The following is an 18,529-nucleotide window of genomic DNA, read 5'->3' as shown; positions in this document are numbered from 1 at the left end:
TAAAAAGCTTTATATATTTTTGAAGAAAATAAAAATGATTGTTGTGTATCTGTCACCTATATTATACTAAGAATGGGAATTATACCAGTATTGAAATATTGTGGCCATTGAGGGAACATCACTCTTTTAGTTGTGAATGACAAAGAGGACCAGATGACCCACCAGATCAAGCTAAATACATTCACTAAGGTTCCCCCTCCCACCTGATACTGTGCTACTGTGGGGAATGCTGGATTCTTTGGAACCAGGCCTCTACAGAGATGATCCTCAAGACCATAAAAAACACCTGAGCTTCTCTTAAGGGAAAATAGAACAAGTAGGTACTGAAGCATCACTACATTGCTAAGGTTTGAGTAAAGCTGAGGGCTGTGTCATTGTGGGAGAGGAATGAATTTTTCTGATTTCAAAAAGCAATATTCAGAAGCTTTAGACTACAGTGGTGCAGCTTGCAGGTATCTCCAAGATTAGAATAAATCGCCGATGCGGTGGGGGAGGGGGTCCAGAGCAACAATCTTAGAGTGTTTCTAATCTAATGAGAAATCAGTTCGATCTTTTGTATCAACAAATAAGCTTTCCAGTTGCTTCATTGTAGAGAGCACGCCAGATAGTACTGCTGCACCCTCTCCCTAGGGAACATTTATCGGTAAGATCCTTAAATAAAGGGACAGATACTGAGAGTGACACAGCTCCTTAAATAAAGGGACAGATATTGAGGGTGACACAGTTCCTTAAATGAAGAGAAATATATGAGGGTAACACAGTAACTTAAATAAAGGGACAGATATTGAGGGTGGCACAGTTGCAGGTACAGTTAACAAACGAATCAATTAATGTAGAGGTGTTCATTGACTAGATGAAAATTGGTTAGACAGAGTATTAATACTATGACTACGCATTGGTAAACATTTCTGCACACAATTGTGTACTCCAGAAACTTGAATGATCTAAAATGTTGCATTTTCTACTGAAAACGCCACTTTATTGTTGGTAATGCCAATAATGTTGGTTAGAAAAAAAGAATGTGGAACCAGACCTCGCTTACCAAACTGAATTATAGCCTTTAGGTGAATTTAAGTCTTACCTGATCTAAATCTGAAGGTGTTATTTGGCGAATACATACTTCACTCAGAAACTCTTTTGAAACCACCTACGTATAATAGCAACACGAAATGGAATAGGCAACATTATTTTACAGGACTACTCCTAAGGAAACTGGCTAGATCTTTGCTCAGGGCAACACCTAGGTGAGGGCATGGTCACTGCCAACATCCCTAGTGTTCTTCATGGCCCACCCAACACTCTCCATAATCCCTTCCTCCCCACTATGCAGAAACATGTCTGGATGATGGGAATTTGCAGACACATCAGTGAAAAGCATCACGTCCTATCAGCTGGTAGTAAGTATACTAGGAAGCAGTAGTAAAGGGTGTTTCAAAATTTACCCATTTGCTTCCCTGATCCTACTTTACTTTTCTTTGTGGCTAATTGTGAATGACACTTATGTATCATAGTTGTAGTTAAATGTGTCCTTATATTTCCCTCTCTTACAGATCAAAGAACTTACTGGAAACCTCAATCATATGTCCTCGTCTTCCAGTTTGTCATCTTTTCCCAGTGGAACGGACTCTGACACATCTCACCCAAGCACTCCGAGCACAGAAAGAAACATGTCTCTTACTATAAAAGACCAGAGAAAAGCAATTAGAGCCCTTTTGCATTGGGTTCAACAAAGAACAAGAAAGTAAGCATTAAAGATTTTATTTACAGACAAAACCTTGGTTAATGGACTAAGATCAGCAACTCACCAACATTACAAGAGCAACCAATAGTCAACAATAAATTATTTCAATAGTACTGAAAATGCTTGTCCATGCATACACATACGAGTGGGTGGCCAAATTGGAATTTGTTCGAAATACTTTTATCGTTATTTACCATTTGAAGGTGACCTACTCATTGAAAGGATGTCACCCACCTTAGAATTATAAAGAATGATAAAGAAATGGAAAAATATTCAAGGGGGCTAAATGTGCGTGCACACAAATGCACACACGGACGTCCATTTTTTAAATGATTATTGATGATTATTGTTAAACTTTTGAGACTCCATTCCAAGATGTCTGCCAGACTGTGTACATATAAATGCAAACCTTTTCCTTTTTCTATCCCTCCACTATCCTTCTCAATCTAAATAACGCCTTGTCAGGGGTAGTAAAGGCGAAATAAATGTAATTACAATGCAATACAATACATGCACCCATATTAGTGGGCATATTCGGTTTTTATTGTTATACTTACAGGAAAAACTTTTCGAACATGGCTGCCCTCACATCTCGGACATGCATGCAGGGGCGGACATCTGTGAATGGTTTAAAATGGCTTTTTCATGTACTATGTTATCATTTTATCATGCCAAAATGGCAGTCAGCCAATTTAGAAAGGTAAAATAATACCGAAGTATGTGCGTACCTCAGGACAAGCCAGCTTCACGGCACTGTTGTGCATTAACTGTTAGGCCCTTGCAAAAACAAAAAGAACTAGAAATTGTAAAAAAATAAAATAAAGTGAATTAAAATATTCTCCTACTACCTCTAGCACTGAAGTGCACTAATTTATGTGAGGAGAACCGCTAATTTAATCTCTAGAGACAAGAGATAAGGGCTGAAGTGAGCTGAAACATTTGCCCAGTGCCATATGCGGTGCTTGTGAGAGCAAAGTGTGACTGTCTATTTAACATAGCAACGGATGAAGACCACTGACCAAAAGCCTCTATAAATATCTAAATTATTGGTTTTTGAACAAGCAACAGTCCCGCGAAAACCTATGCTGGGCCCTCGCAAAACAAAAACAAAAACTGGAAATTGTAAAATAAAATAATAAAGTTAAATAAAATATTCTCCCACTACCTCGAGCATTTAAGTGCACTAAGTTATGTAAGGAAGACCACCAAGGGCATCTGTAGAGACAAAAATCTCCAATCATAGACATGCTGACAAACACCTGGTCAAATCAGTCCTTCACCTGTACCTCAGTTAAGTTTTGAACTAAAGCCCTTATAAAGTACCCAGAGGTACATTAGAGTTGGGAGTTCATTATGCGATGGCCTAATCGAATATTCACCACAGTACGATTGTGTGAAGTGTGGAAACTCACTCTCCTGCAGACAGCATCCTTCTACTGCAACAGAACAACAGATTCGTGACTTGCTTAGGTATTCAAACTTATGGCTTCTGCTTCTTAATGGAATTACATTTCTGTTTAGTGAAGCTTCATGAATTTACGCTGCTATTCTGATGGCTCCAGGAGTAGAATCACTGGCTTGGCCCCGGCTAGAATCTCAGGGCCTTTTGGCTAACCAGCAGTTGGGACTTATCCAGGGAAAGCTCATTCAAGAAGACCTTTCCTGTGAAGTTTTCCCCTATGTTTGTAGCAGGCCTATAGGAAAGGGTGGCAGACCGGTCATTTATTACCCTTTACACATCTAAAGGCCCAAGCCCTATCTGAGGGCGCATGAGAATTGACAGGTAATTAATAACAGTTATTGCCTTGCCTGTGAAGGTTACAGGGCTATGGGTACTACCCTGCCACCTTCAACCAAAAGAGGACGCACTGCAGAAGCTGCCTCGCACCTGAATGATGGGGTGAAAAAACAGCTTCATTCTCCCTCAGCTTCTTCTGAAGTAGTCAATCAATCAATCAATCACTTTATGTGATCTAAAAGGACATAGATCATAAAAGTACAGTTCAATATAAATCGTCTGTTTCCAAAAGTGTCAGTGCATAGTACAAAGTTAATAACAGGACGGTATCATGTCTTGCCACTCCCCACTCCATTATGTCAATAATACTGTAAAATCTGAAAAAAAGAATTGAAAAAAACTCAATAAAGGGTCCGCTAAGTGCTCCTATTACCCTAGTTATGACTTCGGTAAAGCTAACATTCTTTCTTTGATTATTTCATTCATTCAGTGGGTTTCATAAAGGATGTACCTAAGCACCATCAATAGAACATTTAAAAAAATAGTCACTTGGTAATGTATTATATAATTAAAAAACTAAAACCATAAAAGTATATTAAATAGACATAAGGGAGGGAAAATGCATATATCAAATGTTCATCACCATAACAATCATAAATTCCATTATTTCATTCCTATGGTTAAGTTCTCCTACTCATTAATGAAAGACATAGGTAATACACTAAAAATAGTATACAAAATGGTCATCATTTGTAAAAAATATAGTGCTGGACAACATTGCCTAGATTTGTATTTCCTCATGAGGGGTAGAATAAATCTTTTACAAGGTACCACATAAAATTTACAGAAAAAAATAATATGCAGGTTTGATTGAGGAGATATTCCATCGCACGGACAGGCCGGCAAGGCTTGGGGAGAGAAATTTACCGTAGAGTGACCCAGCATGCATGGGATAAGGTTTAATCGAAACCTTACTAAAATAAATCAGTGTCGAAGATGTGTTACAAACTTTAGGTAGGAATTCACATCAAAGGTAATAATAGGAACCTTCTGATATAGTGACACCATAAATTTGTTGCAATTGTTTTCCAATCTCCCTCGAGTGATCTTAGTTAAGAAAATTCTTTTATTTGCATTTTAGAAATTATCAGTCAATTACCCGTATTCACAAACAATGACTGCAAGCCCATAGAACTCAAAGTGTTTTTAACATCTTATACCCAGGTGACCTTATGCGCATAGCAGACCCTCATAATACTTTGTGTCAAGTTAACAGTTTCCCTTCCTTCCAGTGAGCGCCATAGTAGGATCAGGGCTATACAAACAAAGTCTGATATATATGGTACGACAGTTAATGTTTGAACAGCTTTTGGGAAGGGTTCAGATTTTCTTCAGAAAGCTATCCTCAATGTCTTGGAGGGCATCTATGTTTGCCATACCCTGCTCGCCTGCCCCATATATGGCTACAGAAATAGCTTTTGCCATATAGATCTTTTTTTTTTTTTAAGTTCAAGAAGAATTTTATTAATCATAAAATACGGTATCAATACATAATAAAACAAGAGAAATGAGGGAAAAGAAGGGGGAATGGGAAAACACAAAAAGAATAATCATGATATACTTACAAGAGATTAAGTAGCACAAAAACTTATCATGGGTAAGAAGAATAAAAATAAAGGGTACAATATGTATACATCAGAAGCAAGTGCGAATGAGGACAAAGCAGATAATCATGCATAAAAATAAAGGAAATGGAAAGGGTATCAGGGGGGTTTGGGGACTTCCTGCTGAGCAGGTGGTGGGCAAAAAGAACGAGTTACACAATTATCCAAATACATTGTAACAGGAAGCCACAAGTCTGCACGTTTGGTTGCCAATTGGGCAGGAAAAACAAAAGCAGTATCAAGCCTATGATTATGGCAAACATTGTACCACCATGCTTTAAAAGAAATGTCAGAAGAAGTCTTCCAATTAATAGTAATCTGTTGGAAAGAAACAGCCAAAAGCAAATCAACGATGCGAACATGTAGATCGGTCTCCTCCCAATAGGGAGAAAGGCTCCCTAGAAAAAGATGAGTATGGGACAAGGGAATACATGTATGGAAAATGACATTAATTTGAGCCCAAACCTGCAACCAAAAATCATGAACATGTTTGCAAAGAAATAGTATGTGAAACAGGGTAGCGTGAGGTATGGAACATGACCAGCAAGTGTCTTAGACAGTGGAGAACCGCTTGTTAAGGGTAAAGGGAGTATGGAGCAACCTGTTGTAGATGAAAAATAAGGATTGTGTCAAGGACGCCGCTCTAGATGTTTTCCGAATCTTTGTCCATATCCTGTCCCACAGGGATATAGGCCAAGATATAGCAATGTCCTGTTCCCACTGCACCTCCACCCTAGACTTGGGTCTAGTAGAGGTATGAGCATGAAGATGCTTGTAGATAATGGAAGCATTAGGAGTAGTGTGCAGGAGAGAGTGAAGGCGGAGGGCAGGATCAGGAGAAGTGGAAGGAGGTGATGTCTGCAGGAGCCGAGTGTAGATCTCCATGACCGCTGATTTAAGTAGAAGGTATTTAGGAGCAAAGGAAGAGGGTAGATCAAAGGAGGAACAAAGAGTGTGAAAAGGTGAAAAGGCAGATTGTGAGACCAACTGTGAAATCCAGAGCAATCCTCTGGTCCTCCAGGATTTCCAGTAAAAGGGTCTATTGTGAATTAAAAGATACTTGTTATGCCAAATGGTAGACGAGAGAAAGTCAGCAATAGTCGTAGGGGGAGGAGATTTAGAGGAGAGAAGGAGCTTGACAGTAAATTTATGAATAGGAGTGGTGTTCGAGGAGGGCTTACGTGAGAAAGAGATGTACTCAGCAAAGGAAAATGGGGAAAGGAAAAGGCGCTCAACTTTAGACCACAATGGACAGGGGGAGTCGGGATCTTGGAACCAAAAGGAAGCTTGGCGTAATAAGAAGGCCTTGTGATAGGCCGGAAAGTCCGGAAAATTGACTCCACCTTCAAGGGCAGGGCAAATTAGTCTAGCGAGGGACATTCTGGGTTTCTTGTTATGCCACAAGAAGGAGGATAGGAGCGAATTAACTTTCTTAAAGAATTTGGCTGGGATAGAAACAGGAATATTGGAGATAGTGTACAGGATTATAGGGGACAACATCATCTTAATGGTGTCAAGACGACCCCACCAAGACAAATATAGAGGGTGCCATCTAGTTGTAAGGTCAGATATTTTCTGAGAACATTTGGTCAAACACAAGGAAATTGTGTCTGAGATGGGGGGGGTGATGTGCATACCTAAATATTTAATATGAGAGGGACTCCAGGCAAAATTGGAAGCACTGAAGTCAGGTTTAAGGTCCTCTAGGAAAGCGGGAATGGAGTCTGTGGGATTAGAAATGAAGAGTAAAACATCATCTGCGTAGGCAGCAAGTTTGATGGAAGATTCCGCAGTCTGAAAGCCATGTATGTGGGGATTCTGACGAAGCTTGGACAAAAAGGGCTCTAAAGCGAGATTGAAAAGGAAAGGGGAAAGGGGACATCCTTGGCGAACACCTCTACCAAGGTGAAAGTAAGAGGAGATCTGACCATTAGCAAAAACCGCAGCCCGTGGGTGAGAGTACAACAGTGAGATCAGGGAGATAAATTTAGGGCCAAAGCCAAACCATCCGAGAGTGTGGAAAAGATATGGCCATTCGACCCTATCAAACGCCTTCTCGGCATCTAGGGCAATCACTGCAAGGGAATGCTGGAGGTGAGAGGACTTCGACAATATGTTGAATAAAAGTCTGGTATTATCAGTGATGTAGCGACCCTTAACAGAATCAGACTGCTCTTCGCCTAAGAGGTCAGGAAGTACATGGTCCAACCTTATCGCCAATGCCTTAGTGAAGAGTTTGTAGTCAATATTGACAAGGGAAATAGGTCTGTAATTTTTGCAATACTTCACATCCTTTCCCTCTTTGGGTATTAAACAAATATGTGCATCAGAGAAGGTTCCTGAGGAGTTACCTAAAGCAACAAAGGTGTTGAGAAGAGAATGCAATTTCGGGATTAACAAGGTGGGAAAGTGGGGATAGATTCAACGGTTAAACCATCTGGGCCAGGAGCTTTATTAAGTTTGAGACGTTGGAGTGCGGTAATCAATTCCTTCTGCGAAATGTCATGCTCTAAGAAGGAAAGATCAAGAGGAAAGTGTGCAGGCTTCTGGATAGTAGAGAAGAAATGCGTGAGGGAGTCAAGTGAGGGTTGGGTTTCAGAAGTGTATAGGTTGTTGTAGAAGCGGGAGAACTCATTAAGGATGTCGGCGTCCTTGTGCTGTAAAATAGAGTTTGTGTCGTAAATAGATTCAAAGTTCAGTCTGTTGTGCTTGACCTTTAAATAATTGGCAAGAATTTTCCCAGCCTTGTTTCTTCCACCATAAAACTTAGCACTGGACTTCAGTAAATATAGGGAAGCATCTTCTGTAGACTTCTCATTAAATTTCATCTTGGCAGCGACAAGAGCCGTCAGACTATCTTTTGAATGTGAGGTGAAGTAGACATGTTCCAATCTCTTAATGTCACAGAGGAGATTTTTAGTGTATAGACGAGCAGTCCTACGCTTCTTTGCTACATAGCTAATAATAAAGTTGCGTGCTGCTGCCTTGAAAGCATCCCAAACTGTGTGTTTCGGGAGGGAAGGGGTATCGTTGAACAGGAAGAATTCATCAAAAAAGGCATTGAAGGAAGCAGTGAATTTGGGGTCCAGAAGGAGAGTATTATTAAAGCGCCACCTCATGGGCCCATCAGTCTTAGGGAGCACGTCAACGCTAATTACAACAGGGGCGTGATCCGAAAGCAAAATCGGACCAATTTCAGCAGCGGTGAGTGTTTGAGCAAGAGTATGAGAGGGTATGAGAAACAAAAATATAGTCAATCCGCGACTGGGATCGGTGGGACGGTGAATAAAAAGTAAATTCCCGTAGGGTTGGATTACATAGCCGCCAGGAATCGACGAGCCTATGTTGGGGGATGGCGTGGGTGAAGAGTTTGTCTGATTTAATGGGAACATAAGTGGTATCAGAATTCCTATCAATTAAAGGATCTAGGGGATGATTGCAATCTCCAGCTAGGATAAAATGGTCATCCATAAATTGGGTGATACGTTGAGAAAACGCAGCCCAAAAAAGAGGATCACCATTGGTGCGAGCATAGACATTAAGGAGGGAGATTGGAACACCTCTAAGCGATAGTCTGACATGCGTCCATCTGCCATTAGTATCCGATTCTTGGGAAAGAATTGTGAGAGGGAGGGATCTGTGACATAAAATTGCTACACCATTACGTTTACCATCACCTTGTGAATAAAAAACCTCACCAACCCAACCTCTCTTAAGCTTTGCAGATTCGGAGAGATGGGTTTCCTGGAGGAACGCAACATCAACATTCAATTTGGCAAGGTGTGACAGAATGCGTTGACGCTTAATTGGAGAGTTAATACCCTTAACATTCCACGATACAATGTTCAATGACATACTATAAACAATAATCCATAAAATACATCATAAGCATAGTCAGAATAAAGACCCATGAATAAGGATGAAGAGGAAGAAGATAGATATAAAAGAGAAGATAGATATAAAATGGAGGTGAGGAAAGGAAAAAGGAAGAGGAGAGCAATGAGAATAAGAGAATATGCAGGTAGAGAGAAGAAAGTGAAAATTAAAAGTAATTGTAGAGGGATCAGATGGAGAAGCGAGAAGGCATAAAAATGACTACAACCTGAAAAAAAGAAGTTATCATTACAGTGGAAGCAAGGAAACGGGAACAAGGGGGGGAAGGGTAAAAAAAAAACAAGAAAGGGGAAAAAAACAAAGAGGAAACATACCTACAAAAAGAGAAGACGAGAAGGAAACGAGGGGGGGATGGACCACGTAGGTAAGGCAACGCAAGCAAGCGCAGCTGGGCGAGGATCCAGGAAGACATCACCAGACAAGGAAGGGTTCAGGTGGAGACCAAGAGGGGGAAGCGAGAACAGGTTACAAACGTCGGTGAAACAAAGACCATGAAGCAAACAATAACAATGTAACGTAAGGGAGGTAACAGTCAAACAAGTGAGACGCTATAGGAGAAAAACTGTGACCAAAAACGAGAACATTATAAAGACAAGCGAGATTCCAGCTCAGCCAGGACACGAGGAGGAAGGTCCAGAGGCGTCCATGGCGGTGGTCTTATGTGCGTTAATGAAGCTCTGCAGTCGCACCGGATCTTCATAAGTGGTCGTTCTGTTGTTGTAGGTGACTTTAAACAGGCAAGGATGATACAGGCCATAACAAGCACCCATGGAGCGAAGAACATCTCTCATGCCCAGGAAAGCCTTCCTACGATTCGCAGTTGTCTTGGCATAGTCCTGAGCGAAGAACAGAGAAGAGCTGGACCCTGCTAATTTGGGAATAGCCTTAGCAGCTGCTAGAACTTTCAAAAGGTCAGTATACTCCAGAAAGTAGAGAATGACGCCTCTTGGTCACTGTGACATGGACGCAGAAGTAGGTAGACGGCCAAGACGATGAGCACCCTGGATGTTAAGAGCCGAGCCTTCTGGCAAATGAAGCAATTTGGGGAGGAAAGATTTGAAGAAAGGAAGCGGGTCCGGGCCCTCAAGACCTTCCACCAAGCCGTAAATGCAAAGGTTATTCCGCCTGCTTCTGTTTTCCAATTTCTCCACCTGCCTCTGTAAGGTGCCCACCTGCGAGGTTAAGTGAGAAACTGTGGTGTGAGTTTCCTGAACTGATGCGACGGACTGTTCAACTGAGGAGACTCTCGTTTCGATTTGTGACCAATTGTCCGTAAGAATCTGAAGCTTGGCATTGGTTTCTTACATAAAAGGGTGCAGTGTCCCGATTTCCCCTAGAAAAGGGCGAAAAGATCTTATCTCTTCCAGCAAAAGTTCCATAGAGACAGGTGTGGATTGCTTAAGTGGCGAAGGGGGGTCCTTTTTCGGTCGTTTAACGGTGGTTTTCCCCGGTGCTGGCTGAGAAGATTCCATGGCCGCTTCCGAGCCAGATGAGGCGAGAGAGTCCTCCAATTTAGAAAGAGCAGAAAATAATTTAGAATTTTTCAAAAAGGCCACCTTCGTTGGCGTTTTGGAGGGTAGACGCGACATAGATTTGAGTCGTCCCATAAAGAAGAAACTGGAGAAGAACAACCGCGCATTGTACTCAGTCAGCGCAGTAAAATAGAAAATGCCACCAAGGAACGTGAGAACGCCCCAGAAGACAGAAAAAGGCCCTGTTGACGATGAGAAAAGTCACTTGATGCCAAGTCCAAGATACTAATCAGAGGCTATATTAATGTGAGCAGGAAACAGTGGGGGCATCAGGCACGACTGCAATCAAGAAGTAAAGCATTTAAGCCAATGGAGATTAAAATCAGCGGCTGGTCGAGTAAGAGTCAATAGAAGGCAGGAGCGTAGACACAGACATGGTGAGAGGGGTCTGAGGAGCCCCGACTGTTGGAAAATGGAAACCTCCAGGCCGGGAATGCGAATATGAAGAGGTCTGAGGGCACCGCATAGAGAACGACCAAGTAAAGGCGTGTGTAGAGAGTAGGCAGAGCATACAGGAGCACCAACAGGCCATAGACTACAGGGCCAACAGTAACTGTGGGTGAATGTAATTTCCATCCAGTTGAGAATTTCCTAAGTAGACATATAAGCCATGAAAGAAGTCTCTTGAAGTACTTGAGATAACCACTGTGCCGATGCATAGGCGACAAGCAATCTGCCGCACTTACACAGTGTCAGAATGATGCCAAGAACATGCTATGCCAGTAAGATTAAACATATTATGAGGCAGTATGGAAACCACGCCAAAGCTAGAGAAGTTGAAGAGGCACAGTCACAGTTCGGCATGGAGAGCGTGGTGCGCCAGGTTCCATAAAATGGTGGCCACGCTTAAAGTAAAGGCGCTCACATTCACTTGAAAAGTGCTTCGTCTGGAGAGTTGCAAAGGGGCTCCAACGGCACTCTAGCAGCAGGAATGTTCTGATTTCGGCAACCGCCGTCAAAAAGGATATGTCGTGGAAGACGCGCACATTTCTACAAAAGGAGCACAGCACGTCAGCTCACCTAAGATGGTGGCCGCGACCATGGAGAGAGTCCTCCGACACAGTTCGGTAAATTATGTCGCCTCTGGTGAATGCGGGAACACCTCAAGGGTCGCGAAGCATTCCAGAAGGGTTCCGACGTCCAAACATCGCCTCCAACTTGGAAACCAGGAACTCTAAGCAGTAAGTCTCCCGGAGCCGCGACAGCGTCTCACTCAGGCGCCGCCATTACCCTTGGGCGCCAAGCCACGCCCCCCATATAGATCTTTTTAATTACCTCCAATTGCTTAGACCCCATTTTTTTGATAAAGGAAAATATGGCCATTGTACTTTTTACCAATAAGAGGCTTCTGTTAGTTACCGTATTTGACCAAGTGTTCATTCTATCGAACAGAACCCCTAAATAAGAAAAGGTTTCTGTCACTTCAACTTTGCGCCCCGCTATGTGAAAAAGTGGAAGTTTCTTTGGCCATTGCCCTGTCACTAAAATTATAGATTTTGTTTCATTGACTTGAAGATCCAGATTTTTCATAAATTTCACATACTCCTCTATGAGTTTCTGCAATGCCATGCCAGTCCGGGCTATGAGCACTGTGTCATCTGCATAGAGGAGGATAGAGACACGGAGCAAGTTTACCATGGGAACATCTGAGGTAGAGTTTAATAAGGCTGCTTCCACACACCATTTGTATAAATTGAGAACAGGGTGGGTGTGAGAACGCATCCCTGCCTGACTCCCTTGTTAGTGGGAAGCTGCCTCATGCATTCCCCCTGGTTTCCATACCAAAAACACACTGAGGTTTAGGAGCACAGCTGTGGCATGAATAATAATATTCTTGCATCTATGCCCTTCTCCTCCATACCTCTCAAAAGCTGGGAATAGGAGACGCAATCAAAGGCTGCTGATAAGTCCATGAATGCCATATAGACCTTTCCTTTTTTGACTGCGGTATATTTTGCTATAATCACGCTCTGATTTAAGCATTGATCCAGTGTCCCTTTCCCCTTCTTTAAACCATACTGTACTGGTATTAGGATATTTTTTTCTTTAGCCCACTCCTCTAATCTATTCAGAAGTAGTCGTCCAATACTTTGGCAGTACTGTCCAATAAAGATATGGGTCTATAGTTATTTGGCAGTTATTTGTCCCCTTTTTTATTAATGTGGATTATAATGGTCTTTTCCAGGATTATAGCGGACCCACCTTGGCAGTCGGATTAAATAAATTTGTTAATAACGGTACCCAGAGGTCAGAGTTTTCAAAGAAGAAGTCTATCGGGGCTCCATCGGGGCCAGGGGCCTTAGCAGCGTTGCACTGCAGCAGCTCATGTCTGACTTCTGCAATGTTAAAAATCATAACAGGTTTAAGGTGTCATTACATCATTCAGGAAAGGTTCACTACCCTCTTGTGAAAGCCCAAATATTTTGGAAAAATATGCCACACCAGTATCTTTGTCCACATGGACGTCTAGATTAGGGTCTGTGCCATCTTTAAAAAATGGTTTATTGATTACAGCCCAAAAGTTCCTTCAATTGTTTGAGATCACGGACTGATGGAGATTTTCCCAGGCCTCCTCCTTTATAGTTTTAAGTCTAACCTTCCATGCTTCTTTATAGAAGTGTTGCAAGAGCATAACTTGGTCCTTATCTCTAGGGTTTGATCTAAGGGCTGTGTGTAAGTTAGTTAGTGTCTTTGTGCAGGCTGCATCTAACCAGTGAGCTTCTAAGGTACTGTGGACACTGTCCATATTAGGTTGCATCTTACTTCACCCAATATAATCTCAAAGGGGTCAATGCACGGGTCACGGCAAGCCATTACCTCCTTCTGTCTGTTGGCCACAATCAAAGGGACAAATGCCTCCTTTTTAATCTTGCCCCCTTTCAGGACTATTCTATTCTTCCTCGCAATATGGGGTTTTGGTACTTTCTTCAGCAAAGGTTTATGTCTTCCTTCCCATTTCAATAGGCAGGATATGGGTGCAAGGTCACTAAAAACTGAGAGGTTTGTTTCACTATTGCTAAAAAAAGGCTTTTTGGGGAGAAGGTACAACTATAAAATCAATGGTAGAACCCTGGGAACTGGTACCAAATGTTTTCTCTAAAAGACCTGTGTAAGTGTCAACTGGGTTGATAATTTCTAAAGTCCTTATTGTAAGGAGTCTGTCACGGAAATTACTATAGGCATATGGTGTTACTTCCACTTCTTTGTCTGTTAGGCCACACATCGGTTTAGCCATCTTACCACAGCTGTGCGCATTAAAATTTCCCATCAATAGGATGTTGAGGTTATTATGATAAGCTGGGAGGATTGATGCAATCACCTTCTGAAGTGAATCTGCCACCTATGACATCTCACCATCAAAGTTATTGTTGTCATAATTAATTAGAAGCAGATCGCTTCCCCCAAATCCTTCACACACCAACAGGTGGTACTATGGGGACTCATTATAAAAACGAAAAACCTTAAGTCTTAATGTATTTTTAATAAAGGTTAGGATACCCCCTCTTGCTCTGCCTGCCCTGGAAGAGATCGCTGCTGTATAAAAAGAATGAAATCCATCTATTTGGATTGTGCCTATTTCCCAAGTTTCCTGTAAGCATATTAGGTCATAGCATGTCATAAGCCTGACCCATTCTAAATCTCCCAATGTTGGCTTTAGGCCGACTATGTTCCAATTGATTATTTTTAAGGAATCATTACCTATCCTGTGAATCACATGAGTCAAGACCTTCCAATAGGGCACATTGATTGCTTATACATATTGGAAAGCTATCTAATTTCTTGTGAGACTGTGATGAAAAGGGGAGGTTGGTAGAACGTCCATGTCCCTGTTCTGTTATATTTTGGCTTAAGGGTCTGTAAAAAAAGCCTAATGGGAGTGCATAGATCTGTGTCTCGGGTGACGGTTGGTTAGGAAGTGTGCTCAGCAAGTTCCTCACCAGATGATGGTCATTGAAGTTAACCACTATGCAGTCCCCTCTTCCTACTTTAGTGGTATGACCCACCCATGCAACTCTCCTTGCCATGATGATATATCTAGAAAGGTCATGACCTCCTTTAGCATGCTTGGTCATCCAATGTAAAGATTTAAACATCAATTGCTCTGTGGACTCTGTCTGGGTTTTGCCTTACTCTGGGGTATTTGTTAAGATGACAGCATATACAGCAAACTGCTGGGTGCAAATCTAGCCTCATATAGGTTTCTGCCTATTGCCACCCACCTGTCTTTCCTCTATTCTCCTGCTCCAGTCTTGTCTCCCGGTCTAGATAATTTAGTTGCCCTCAATCCTCGTGTCGCTGGTGTATCCTCTAGTGCACTACCACATCTAAATGGAGGAGGAGTGAGTTGGGTAGGGTGGGGTCGTTGCCCAGGTATTGATATTACTCTTGCGGTATTCCTTATCGTAAGTTGGGAGTTGGGTTTAAAGGAGCCATCCCTCCCCTCAGGATCCCCGTGGGTGACCACTTTTTAATGATGTAATTTGGGGTGCTCGGTCACACACGAGGGCTGAGATGAGGGCAGTTCATTATCCCTGGCCCATTCCTGTATACACCCCATTGCTGTGTTCCCTCCACATTGGTTTCTAAACCCTCGCTTCATAAGTGTGGCTAAATCTTCTTCAATTTTTATCAGTTTGTCAAGGACAGGTTTTAATTGTGAGGTAAGGACCTGCCCCATTCTTTTTTTTTTTAAATTCTTTTATTAATATAAAGGCATCGTAGTCAGTGATATCTATACAGATAATCTGCACAATTACGTTTATACAATACCAAACCGGCATCATTTGTGGTGGCATACCTGTTATATCATAATCACATTCTGTCTGTCTAAACCTTGCATACGTATTTCTATTCGTCAGACACATGTTACCAGTATTGCTTAACATGCTAAGTAATCGTGCCACGATGCCCAACCCGTGAAACTGTCTTATAACTTTCAAGAAACATTCCCCCCCCCCACCCCAATTCAATGTCTTCACTTTTATTGATGTTGCACACGTCTCCTCCTCCTAGCAGGCCTCACCGCCCCATTGTCTTAGCTCGGTGCAGTCATCCCAACACATCGCCACAATTAGCACAGAGAATCAGAACCCTATAGCCTCAACCGTCACTCCTCCTCTTCCTCGGAGTCTAGGTCATCCCCCTCCGGTAAGGGTTCACAGATTTCCCCCCTGTAAACATTCCACCCTGTCCACACCTTGTTCCATTTGCGGGGTGCAGCTCGAAGGACATACACAGTTCTTTCCGTGACCATCAGGATGTCCATGTGCTCAGCCCATCTGTCGGCAGTGGGCACGTCTGGAGCTCCCCATTTCTGTGCTATATCACGTTTCGCCACTGTCATAGCAAGTGTGGCCCAGATGATACCATATCTATTCAGGTCATTGGGGTCCCATATGTTTAAAAGGCATTTACGCGGGTCTGGCAGAGTGGAGACCTTAAGTGTCTGGGATACGGTGCGCATTATCCGTGTCCAGTACCCTTGAATTTTGGGGCAGTCCCAGAGTGTATGAAATAGTGTCCCTTCTTCCCCGCAACCTCTCAAGCAAAAGGGAGTGGGTGCTCTGTGTATTTTGTGGAGTAGAGTCCTGGTGTAGTAGATGCGATGTAAAATTTTCAGTTGTACTAGTCTAAATTTGGCCGAAATGCCTACTTCTCTTGGAGAAGCCAAGGCCTCATTCCATTCCGTTTCATCCATCATCCCTATCTCCCCCTCCCATCGTTCCTTAAGTTTTGTCGTGGGGTCCTGTAAGTTGTTTATTAGTTTTTTGTAGGTGAGGGACGTGGCGCTCTGGTGCATGTATTCCGTTAGCAGCCTGTCCTCAAGTGGCGAGGAGTCCGGCAGATCAGTGCCCTGCGGGATCGCTTGGAGCAGTGCATGTCTAATTTGGACATAGCGAAATGTCTCAGTGGGTCTGAGGTCATACTGTTGTTGCAGGTGTGGGAATGGGAGCACTGTGTCATTGTCCCAGAGGTCCCCTACCGTGGAGATACCTATCAGGTCCCATTGTGCGAACCCCTTGCACGTTCTAAGGTTTCCCAGTGATTTCGTGTCCCACAGTGGCGTCATCTTGGTAATTTTCCCCGTCCAGCCCAGCCGTGCCTGCGCCATGTGCCAAAGGGCCGCTGTGTGTCATGTCGGGCCGTGTAGATGTTTAAGCTGTGGTTTATTATACAGCACCGATAGCATGGAGTCCGTCCCTAATTGTGCCCAATCGGCCCTGTATGCAGGGTCGTTTCTCGGTGCGTGGACCCATTGGTTAATTATTTTAAGCTGAGCTGCCCAGTAGTATATTTGGACGTTGGGAAGTGCGATCCCCCCCTCATACCAACTTTTTACCAATTTGTCGTAGGCTATTCGCGCTACACCATTGCTCCAAAGAAGATTGGAGACCAATGCCGCAATCTGTTTGAAGTAACGTGGAGGGACAAGATGCGGGGTGTTTTCCAAGATGTAAAGAAATCTGGGGAGTGCCATCATCTTAAATAAGGCTGCGCGCCCCAGGAGGGTGAGGGGCAAGGTCGCCCAGTGCTTAATGTCAGCGCGTAGGCGGTCCAGAGGTGGTCTCAGGTTGCTAGTGAAGAAATCTGTCTCAGATTGTACAATGATAATGCCCAGGTACTTGAATGAGGTCACCGGCGCCGCCAGAGGGCAAGTATTCGGCAGGTTCGGTGCCGGACCCCTCAACGTGTAGATCATCGATTTTGACCAGTTCAGGGTATAGCCCGACGTCTTCCCATGCATGTCACAAATGTCCAGCAGAGCTGGGATGCCGTTATCAGGGTCTACCATGTAAATGAGCATATCGTCGGCATAGAGGGAGACCTTGTCTTCCCATCCCTCCTGCCACTGAATGCCTCTAATTAAGGGCGTGTTTCTGATCAGAATTGCTAAGGGCTCGAGTACCAGTGCGAAGAGCAGGGGTGACAGGGGGCACCCCTGTCTGGTACCCCTGCCCAACGGGAACGCCGGCGAGATGTGGCCATTAGACACCACCTGTGCCACTGGTTTAGTATAAAGTAACCGTATCCAGGCTATATATTTCGACCCAAAGCCCATACGCGTGAGCACCTCGAAGAGGTATTCCCACTCTACTAGGTCAAAAGCCATTCTGGCATCGAGGGAAAGGATCACCGCCTTCTCAGTGAGTAGGTGTGACCGTGCCAGCACCCCATGTACTCTCCTAAGGTTCAGCGCCGTGCTCCTGTGGGGCATGAAGCCTGATTGGTCGGGGTGGATCAGGGTACTCAGGTGTGGCATCAGGCGGTTGGCCAGAAGTTTAGCCAGTACCTTGGCTTCCGTAGTCAATAATGATATTGGGCGATATGAGGTACAGTCGTCTGGGGGTTTACCCGGTTTCGGTATGGCTACGATTGTGGCCGTGCGTTGGTCTAGCGGCAGTTCAGCCCGTTCCCTACTGTCCAGATACATATCCAGTAAGGGACCACTAAGTTCTGAGGCCATCGACTTGTACCATTCCACCGGAAGCCCATTAGGTCCCAGTGCCTTGCCCGATTGTAGTGAATGAATCGCTAACTGGATTTCCTCCTCCGAAGGATCTGCCTCTAAGTCTCGTGCAGCCTCCGGTGGTATGCCGGGGAGAACAATGTCTGCCAGCGACACCGCCGCCATTTGTGCAGTGATGTCCCGATCAGGTGTATATATGGTGTGAAAATGACGTGCTAAAGCGTGCACTATGTCTTCTGGGTGTGTGAGTACTTGGCCGTCGCTGTTAACGAGCCTCTGAATCCCTCTCGCGCCTCCCTCCCTCCTATCCAGCCACGCCAGCATTTTCCCCGCCTTGTCGCCAACTTCATAAACTCTATGTTTAGTGTTTGCAATGTAACCCTTCTCAGTCGTTCTAAGGTGTGTTTGATACTGCTGCTGTCGCAACTGTAAAGCGTGTGTTGTGGCCGGGGAAGGGTCTGCCATGTGCGCCGAGTTGGCATCGTGGAGTGC

The 18,529-nt window shown here is 43.7% G+C and overlaps 1 protein-coding gene across 2 annotated transcripts in view; it reads left to right on the top strand.

The window, feature by feature from the left end:
* CLMN (calmin) overlaps positions 1–18,529 on the top strand; it is a 558,733-nt gene that overhangs the window by 469,676 nt on the left and 70,528 nt on the right. For both annotated transcript variants that reach the window (XM_078660111.1, XM_078660112.1), the window contains exon 6: positions 1,551–1,741. In XM_078660111.1, the coding sequence (XP_078516237.1) occupies positions 1,551–1,741 (191 nt within the window). The remainder of the gene's footprint in view (positions 1–1,550; positions 1,742–18,529) is intronic.

This window comes from Lissotriton helveticus, chromosome 9, assembly GCF_964261635.1.
Source record: "Lissotriton helveticus chromosome 9, aLisHel1.1, whole genome shotgun sequence".
Classification (NCBI taxonomy): Eukaryota; Metazoa; Chordata; class Amphibia; order Caudata; family Salamandridae; genus Lissotriton; species Lissotriton helveticus.
This window is presented reverse-complemented; position numbering and strand designations above follow the sequence as displayed.